The 10,000-nt window shown below is 36.7% G+C and overlaps 1 protein-coding gene across 5 annotated transcripts in view; it reads left to right on the forward strand.

Moving 5' to 3' along the window:
* The window catches only part of FOXP2 (forkhead box P2), a 194,336-nt gene that overhangs the window by 150,547 nt on the left and 33,789 nt on the right, over positions 1–10,000 (forward strand). For all 5 annotated transcript variants that reach the window (XM_071552433.1, XM_071552436.1, XM_071552432.1 and 2 more), the window contains 3 exons: positions 2,483–2,570; positions 4,978–5,061; positions 9,399–9,600. In XM_071552433.1, coding sequence (XP_071408534.1) covers positions 2,483–2,570; positions 4,978–5,061; positions 9,399–9,600 — 374 coding nt within the window. The remainder of the gene's footprint in view (positions 1–2,482; positions 2,571–4,977; positions 5,062–9,398; positions 9,601–10,000) is intronic.

The raw sequence follows: 10,000 nt of genomic DNA on the forward strand, positions 1-10,000 counted from the left end.
CATTACAAGAAATAAACAAAACAAAACAACAACAAAAAACTTTGGAATTATTTTCAGCCTTCTGGAAGAAACAATGTATGTCTGTCTTGGCAGATTGCAGCATATTAGACCCTAAAAATGCAGCAACTTTATACAGAGAAAAGTTATTTTAGAGGTTTTTAAAAATGTATTAGACCTAGTTTTTCTTTCACTACATTGCCTGTACTTGCATGATAAATAAAGCAAGCCTACTTCACAGGCAGAAAAGATCAGAAAAAAATAATTCTTAAAACAATTTTTATACTTTAAATGTTTCTATAAAGTAGCTTTTCTCCAAAATGCACAGCACAAGTAACCACATTACATAAAAGTATGGTATAAAAGATGTGTGTATCTCATGAGTTTCCGAAGATTACTGTGTTAACTCTCAAGAAACTTGCAGCATTCTCCCAAGTTACCGTGTAATCATATTGAAATTACATTATACTGGACTTTCTTCTCCCATACTGCATACTGCTGTTACATTTAAAGTTCCTCAGGGCAAGGACTGTCTGTATCTATTTTGTAAGGTGTTATGCAAACATATGGTGTTGTAATAACTGATAAATAATCATGAGTACACAGTAACCTTAAACTTGGACTGGGAGATCTTTTATACCTACATGCTTGCTTCCTCTCGTGTGGTATCCACGTATACCTGTAGGCATACACAGGTGAGCATACATGCACGTGGAGCACAGTGTACTGGTGTGTACTGGTGACAGCGGTAATGACGCTGAGGTAAAATCTGTCTTCAGACCTTTTCTGGAAATTTTGTACCCCATTAACTGAAAACATTAAAGCATTACATTAACAGACTATGCACTATCATGCCTGTGTAATTGAGGGAGTAAAATTCTTTCAAATCAAAATTTCAGAAAACAAGTCAATGGTACCTTCTGAGCAATTACCTGCTTTTTAAACTGACTGTGCATTTTTGCATAAATGGGAGGGAATGAAGTCAGTTCCATTGAAAATAAATAAATTATAGGTTTTATGACTCACATAAAGGAAATGTGTCCTTGGTGATTCTTGAACTTAGCATAAACTATCAAGCTAGATGCAGATATACTTCTAAACATTTTTTTTATTATAAGAATTAAAAAAAAAAATCACAATTCACACTTCCCCAGCCATGCCTGTTGCAAGGATTGCAGAACTTGTTATATTCTGCTCACCTGAAAACCCTATCATTGGGTCCTAAAACTGTAAAGTCATTATTTAAATAAAAAGAGAGAAATGTTAGAGAGATACAGTCCTCTCAAATTTTCCACTATTTCTGACAAACAAATATTCCCCATAGATTAGCAATCAAATGACTACACAGTTCTCTGATTAATTCTGCTAGAAAAGAAAAAGTAGAAGATACATTTCCTCCATGGTATGGATAACTTAGTTACCGTAACTGTGAGATAGACCATCTGTGACTGTAGTCCTTGCAAAGCTTACCAGTCCTGCCTAAAGTGGAAAGAACCAGTAAATACATATTCAAAGGCAGAACTCCTTACCTCTCATTTCTTCTTTAGCCTGATTCTAGTGTTTTCTTCTCAGTGAAGCAGCAAATGCACTATTAAAGCTCAGAAAGGGAATTCTTTGATCCTGGAAGAGAGAGAGAATAAAATTAAAACATTGTCCTTCAAAAAACAAGACAAAACAAAACCCAAAAGCATTATTAAATTACATTATGGAGTTGTGGCTGATTGAAATGTCTGGGGAGCAGCCACTTGGGTCTGGGCTGAATTTCAGTTATGGGCAGCTGCTCACTGAGGTCCTTTTTCCCTGTTGCATAGTGTATTTTTTGTTCTGCTAAACTAGCATGCATAGGCTGAATCTCTCCCAGGAGGCTTGCTGTGTTGGCAAGGTGTGTAGCTGGTCCTTCCTCTGCCTTTACCTTGTACACTCTTCCTCATACTGGGGGTCCCAATCACTTCCTTCATCCTCTGAGGCTACTTCTAAAAACTGCACTTAAAATTGGTTGTTCCCCTACAGCTTTGTTTTGGGGAACAGGTAGCAGATGTTCTGTTGTCTTAATGATTAAAGAAGAGCAGATAGAGAAATCTGAATAGAGTCTACATTAATTCACAGTAGTTCAAGGAGCCTAAAAGCAATTATGTGTTTTGGAGAATCACTTGTATGGTGATTCTCTTCATCTGCATCAGCAACAGGAAGTGGAAATCTGTTCAGTCACTCTAACAGATATTCATAACTGTTACATTGGCCTTTAGGTGTCATATGTGACCTGAGTGATAGGAACTGGTATCAGACAGTCATCACTGGGAAACTTTGTAGAACTAAATGAAATAATCAGTTTTGTTATTTTTTGTTGTTTTATGTGAGGCATGCTCTGACTAGGTCTTTTTGCATAACTCCCATTGGAACTAACAGAAGCAATATGCACAGGAGAGAGAAATGGACTCAGAAAGATATTTTCCTCATCTTAACACTGTCTTCCTTCCTTCTCTAGGCACCTTAACAATGAACATGCATTGGATGACAGGAGCACTGCTCAGTGTCGGGTGCAAATGCAAGTGGTTCAGCAGTTAGAAATACAGGTTTGTTACATCGATGTATTATCCTAGTACTTATTTACTATTAGCCTAAACTAAATTGAATACACTTGCCTTAGTGACTCTAGCTTAAAGCCATATGCTTCTTCCGTGAAATTTGTTGATACTCATGAACAAGTGAGATTTTTTATTTAAAGATTTTCACATTATAAATTATGCAATAATTATCTAACATCAAGATTGTCTACAGTATTTTGCTTCAACTGAGACTCTAATGCCATTCATCATGAATGAAAAATGCAGTCCCTGGAGCAAAGACTGGATCCAAGCCATCTTCAAGTCTTAAAACGCTCTTCCTTCGTCCCCTTCTGACCTCTTGTGTTTGTCTATGCCATTCTGCAGGATTAAAGAGCAGCAGTGCATATCTCCACCCAAAATTACTCCCAGCCCATCAGTGGGCATTTTTCTGCAACCAGATGGTGTAATGTCAGGCCCACTCAGGGAGGTCCCCAGGGAGTCCTGTGCCTGGGACAGAAGGACTCCAGTGCCCTGTGCATGCTCTAACCATTAGAGGTCACTGCATGTATGTAATGTGAATGCTCCCTTCTGTTTGTACAAGAATGAGTACCCCTGGGGTCTCACAGTATTAAGACTACACTTACCAGGCTATCAGGGTTGAGCACAAGCTTCAGGAGTGACCATGCAGGACACTTACACCACATTGTTCCCTCCTGCCTGTACAACACTGGCAGTGGGGGGCATTTCTCAGCAGTCCTGTCCCCTGTTGGGACAAACCAGAGGAGCTCAAGAGATGCAGCAAGGAACTGAGATTTTTGTCTCTGTTTCTTCCTGCATGTGGAGAAGGAAGAATAAACACCTTTCACCTTTCTCACCTTTTAGCATATTGCCTCACTGTTCTTTTTCATGTAAGAATACTTCTTTGTTCTTTGCCAAGGCAGACTGTTTGGATATTTTTTATTTCAGTACTGGAAACCCAAAACAATGAGAGGAGTGTACAATATTGTAATTTATTGTCATTTGCCTTAAAATGAAAGATTTTTAAACCCAGGTAAAGCTCCTGTTGCTATTTACAAGATAGTGTTAGCTTAATTTGTTTGCGAGGAATTTATGTCACAGTGATACCATGTCTCTAAAGTACCACACACATAATATGAAGCCACAAATAATATGAAGAAACCTTCTTCCCACCCCTTGCCTCAACTGTTCTTTAACTGAAGATGCACTGGCCAAATTCTATGCAGAATACTGAAAATACGTGCAGTAATAAAGATAGTTTCCTCTTGTAAAATTACTTACAAGTTGTTTTCCTCAGTCCAGTCTCAGTCTACAGGTGTAACTCTTGAGCAAGAACTCTCCAGAAAATGGTAATATTAAACACCAAGTGATTCTTATTGCAATTAGTGTTGTAATCATGCTGTAGGTATCCAGAGCCAAATCGCGAGAATTTTGAGCATTTCTTCTCGCAACGTAGTTTGGGGGGTGGAGGGGGAATTCTCATTTTGTTATAAGATACATTTTCCCCTTTTATATTCTGCTATTATTATCAACAAGTTACATATTTCAAACACTTCTTAGTCTTTCTTTTTTTGTTTTTAATTTGGCAACTTTTTTGAGTCCTAAACTACAAATATTTACATAACATATGATCAGAAAAAGGTATGTTAGGAAAAAGTAGAAGTCTGAGTTACGAGTTGTTTTCTAAAGGCAGTATAAGGGGTGCTTAATAACTGTTTACCATTTACAAAGGCTAGACTGTAATCTAACAGTCCAAGTGAAGATTTAACTTGCAGTGTGACCAATTATGCCATTTTTTGCTTGGTCAGACTGCTAGCGAAGTAAGGGTCCATCAGTTGTAATGAGACCCAGTGCAGTGTCAATGCTGACTTGATGGCAGAGTTCAGCATTTCACACCGCCTAGGCTCTGTCACTCTATTGAATTAGATTGATGATGGCAGATTGCAGGGGGCACTAACTGGACCTCAGTGGGAAAGGATGAAGTGTGTAGTCAATCCTGGCAGGCACTGTGCTTTGAGGACCCTTCACCCCTTCACAGCTGTTGGCACTAGTCCATTGCTAACAGTGTCCACAGGACTTTAAAGACACACTATGGGCCTTCTAATTTATGGTCTTAGTAACTTGTTACTGTCGAGGCAACTGTGACCTCAATTCTCTTATTGACAAAAAGATGAAGTGCTATTTGTTTTCTCTGACCTTTTAACATATGAAAGGCTATAAAAGTTTTTTGTTTTTTTTTTTTCTTTCTTTCCATGCCCAAAGTTACATTTCCTCTTAGGTAAGTTTCTACTGACATAGACTTTTATATGCAGGAGTCATTACACCAAGACAAGCTCAATGATAAGATGTATCACTGCAGTGAAATAGCTGTATCAGTCATTTCTAAAATGCTTCTGATCTCACTCTTTCTTAACAGCTTTCTAAAGAACGCGAACGTCTTCAAGCAATGATGACCCACTTGCACATGCGACCCTCGGAGCCCAAGCCATCTCCAAAACCTGTAAGTGCATATTGCTTTATAAACAGTAAATAGGTCTACGAATGTAGCAGGCTAAGAAAATGAACAATTTAGTGACTGTTGGAAAACAGTAAGTGTAATAAAAAATATGGCAATAAAATGAAAGTAAAATGCAATAGCTTGTCAAATTGTATGTTTCTTCAAAAGTAATGCTATCTTTTACAAAATCTATCTAATCTACACTGTAGGTGACACTAAACAAAGTACACCTCTAAGTGTCCAAATCATTGCCTTAAGACTAAAACTAGAGAGAATATCTTTTTTGTCATGTATTTACAGATATTAAAAGGAAATCCAGTTTGAAAGATTTGAAGTTCAGTGACAGTAAAAAGTAAATGTAAAATGAATCTAGGTACTTAGGAAATTTCTCAAATTGCTTACAAAAGGCACAAATAAACAATTTTTTATTCTTAAACAAATGAACAAAAATGTTAATTTTATGCAGTGAATTGAAACAATTGTAAACATCGGCGGTTTGCTCATTTTTTGTCAAGGCTGCAATGTTACACATCTGTTGTGATGCTCGTGAGGGGTATGGGTGCTGAAAAGTCACTATTGCTTCCAGACATTTCACGGCGCTGCATCAGGCTCCAGTTCTGTGGATGGATCTTCAGTCAGATCCAAACTCCATTAAACTTAATGTGACTTCATGTAAGCAAAAGTATGGTCTGATGCAGGTCCACTGTTGTATTGTCAGGTGTCAGGCATTGCAGAACTTAGAATTTACTGTGGTTAGATGCACTGCAATTATACTAGAATCTGTGTGGAAAATGAACTGTTCATTAATGTTAAGCATGATGGTAACTTTTGTACATACAATATGAAAAGGATATACCAGTTCTTGAAGAGAGGGCGCTGGGGTATTAATGAAAATCTGTGGCTATAAAAGTCTTGAAATGTAGGCGGAAGGAACATAATCTGTTTTAAAGAGCACACTTGCATACCATGCCCAGCTAATGTTTATGTAGAAGGACGGCATGCTCTGTCTATTGTGTTTTCAGCTCCACATACTTCAGAGAAAATCTTTGTTTGAGGGCACACTTCATAACCTGATGATGAATGAAAAAGTGTTAGCATTTCCTTAACCCCTGCCTTTGTGTGAGAAAATTTAGATACATTATTTTTGTTTTCATTAGCCCAACTAAATTCAATTTTTTTGTTTAGTTTATCTACTAAGGAAAAATATTTGGAAACTTAAATTTTAGTATATGTGGCATATATATGAATAAAGTAATCTGAGTGCTTTTTCCATTTCCATGCATTGTGAAGTTTTTCTCTAACTCAGGTTTCTTGAGCAATTCAAGTTAGATACCAAATGCTGCTGAATTGTGTGGGAAAACGTTTTCAGAACACATTTCTACTATTTAATTATTTTAACCCCAGATGATCTGCAGTCTATCAAAATTTGGAGAATATTCTTTCTTCAGAGTTTTAAGCCACTGTCTCATTTCAATAAGATTATTTTTCTCATTCCTTCCTATAGTATAATGTAGATAATCACAAGACAGAATAATTGTCTCATAAATCCATCAGGAATCTGCAGCTTGTTCTTTTCCAATTAATTATTCAATCAGTAAATTTTTTAAAACTCCAGCAGCATGGTTACATCTACACTAATAAAGAATTTTCAGCCTATAATCCAAAACAGAACCTGAATGAATAATGTAATTGAAGTATTACATTACATAAACCACACATGAAAGAATTGCTAATTGCGTTTGATGGTGGGCAATTAATACAGAATCTTAGATGAGCGATTTAAAATGAAACCACAGTTTAAAGTTCCCTTTGGAACCAGAGATATCTGAAGTGGTGAGCTGCGCTGCTGGCCTCAAATTGGTTTGAAAGAAGAGTGGTCAATACTACTCTCCCCCCCCCTCCTAAAATTTATACACTGTACAAAAGAAGCTTCAAAATTGATATGATAGTAGAGATTTATGGTCTCATGTGCAGTGGCTCAGTTGAGACGGCCCACACATTTGATAAATATTAATAGCATGAATTTATTACCAAGGAGAAATGAGCTCTGTTGGTTCATCACTGCACCCTTAACAGCTATCAGTACATGAACACAAGGTGCAACCGCACTGTCTATTATATGACCCCATTTACTCTCTGAATGGTACTTCATTAAATGGTACCTTTTGGCCATGCTATGGATGGATGAAAATCAAAGTTATCAAGGCTGCGAGTCCTGAATAATGAGTTTCACCCAACCTTGAATATATTCAGATGAGCTGAGGTGGCTAAGTGCTCATCCTAGGTTTTACATGCTTTTCTTTAGTTAATAATAAATTCTATTTTATCAGTTCATGATTGCATGCCTACAAACATGTTATGGTTATTATTGCCAGCTAGTAGAATAAGTTACCGTAACATTGTAAACATAGTAGTTTGCATCCACACAGATTGAGTATTTCTGCAGCTTTTGTAATTTTTAATGTGTCCATAAAGTGTATTGTAGCTACATGTTATTGCTGTGCCAGAAGTTTTACTGTTTTATGGTTTTTCATTTTGCATTTTCTGGTTGGGAAATAAATCAGTTAAAGTATCTTTCAATGGAATGCTGTGGAAGTAAACTTCCCCCTTTTCCCCCAGTTTGTATGCTTGTTTGTAAAAGGAAATGATTATAAAAATCAAATGCACTTTTGAAAGCTTTGATATTAAAAAACAAAGGTTAACAATTCAGAGTTAAGAAAGCTATATGTCCCTTAAATCTTCCTTCATCTCTCAGACTCTTCAAAAATACTTTTTGCCACAGACATGCTTAAACTCTTAGCTTTGCGATTGTATTAAATAAAGCATTTGGTAGCATTATCTGAGCTTTTTTTATGTACGTAACAAAGAATTCCCATTCCAGTCTGCTGGCTTAGAGTAGGAACAGAAGAACAGTCTGTGGTTTATTGGGAACAGATGCACTTGGGGATGCCTTCAGGGTGCCAGTCGTTATTATTAGACTGCTAATGTGCTTCTTCTGGCTGCTGCCCAAGAAAGGAGAACAATTAGCTGGCATATGTTAATTTTTGTTTCCCTAACAAATCTCTCTACTGACTAAATGTGTAAAACAAATCCACAAAGAAAGATCAATCAATGCTGTACACATAATTTTCTCCCCATTAAAAAGAGGTCCATCTTAAGAAGTGTATTTGGGATTTGAAAAGGCAGGTGTTACTAAATCATACACAAACCCCAAATTTTTGATGTTTACCCACTTGCAGTTGCTCCATACAGAAGAAGAACTATTAATATTATTTTCCTGCTCATCTCTATAAATTACTGCGTAAAGTGAAAATGACTACAGGTTACCCCTTATGAGTATCATTTAAGTATATGGAAGCAATCTTTTTATGTGCTGCCCTGAGTATAAATTCTGCTAATTGGATGTTATTTATGACAAAAGATGTATGGTAAATATGACAGAGGTAATATGAGTTTTTGATAATGAGGAACAGGGCCTTACTGAGGGGAGTAATGAAGGGGGCACACTGTTAAACAGCTTGCACACATTCTCACCTTTTTTTCCTTTTTTCTACCCTGACACCCACTTTCCAGGGTACATCAGCAATAAGTGACACTGTAATCATAAATTGAAAATGATACTTCCAGAGGAATTGGCAAACTTGACATTTCATTATATTTGTTAACACATGCCACAAATGATTGTTAGTGAGGAAATTCCATTTCCCTCTCTCCATCTCCAATCAGATTTAATTTGAAAATTTTCAGCCTCCTCCGGCTAATTTGCAATTAAGACAATTTTGTTTGAATATGTAGTAATGTCATTACCATTCCACCAAATTAGCAAGGAGACTAAAGGTCAGTGTAAAATTTTCCAGCTGGCTGGAGCCTCTCAGCTGAGATTTGGGACTGGGGAAAAAAAATACAAAACTCTGGCAGCGTCAGAATTGCAACTTATTTTAAGTCTTGTTTATATGACTACTAACATCTTTAATTTATTGTTATTGTTGTTGTTTCACCAGGAGCTAGATGTGTTTTACAACAAACTTAAATAATCACAGGTAGTTTCTATTGCAGGCAAACATACTTTCTGTGAAATCTGGTAGTACTAGAAGGAGTTAGTTCTCAGTAACATTGCAGCAGATTATTAGATAACCTCTAACAGCATCCTCTAATTAGAGTTCTTATGATACAATTTCATCCTGTAATTAGTTGAGATTGGCTGCTTCCTTTTGCAGCTTATTAGTGGCAACACAGCTGTAGAAGTGAATCTACTCTCATTTGTCAAACCTTTTTAAGTTGGTTTTTTTTTTTTAATTTTCCCTCTGCTTTATGCTTATTTTCCTTTTGGGTTTCTGCAGCTCAATTTGGTGTCTAGTGTCACCATGTCTAAGAACATGTTGGAGACATCCCCACAGAGCTTACCTCAAACTCCCACAACACCAACGGCCCCAGTCACCCCAATTACCCAGGGACCTTCTGTAATCACCCCAGCCAGTGTACCCAATGTGGGAGCCATTCGAAGAAGACATTCAGATAAATACAACATTCCCATGTCATCAGGTAGGACACTTTGGATCAATACTTCTATTTTGATATTTACCAAATTTGTGCTGTTAAATATTAAAATAGTGTAGAGGCAATTTGAGGCTGTCAAAAAGGTATTCAATACAGATCATATAAATAGAATTTTTTAAATCTAATTTTTTTCAAGGATTATAAAGAAATAAAATCTGAAACAAAAGGAGCTCTGAAACAGTCTTTGTTTAGCACAAGAACTTAATACTGTATACATGAAAAGGGTTGGTATTAATGATAATATATACTCCTTTAGCTGCCATCAGCCTGTGCTAACCATATTTAGTTCTGTATGTGCATGCTACTGTTCTATTTCACGGCCAACCAGATTAAAATCCTACAAAGAAGTGTTTTTGATGGGAAATAAGAGAGAGCAGGGAGGGAA

The sequence above is a fragment of the Pithys albifrons genome, chromosome 3 (assembly GCF_047495875.1).
Source record: "Pithys albifrons albifrons isolate INPA30051 chromosome 3, PitAlb_v1, whole genome shotgun sequence".
Taxonomy (NCBI): Eukaryota; Metazoa; Chordata; class Aves; order Passeriformes; family Thamnophilidae; genus Pithys; species Pithys albifrons.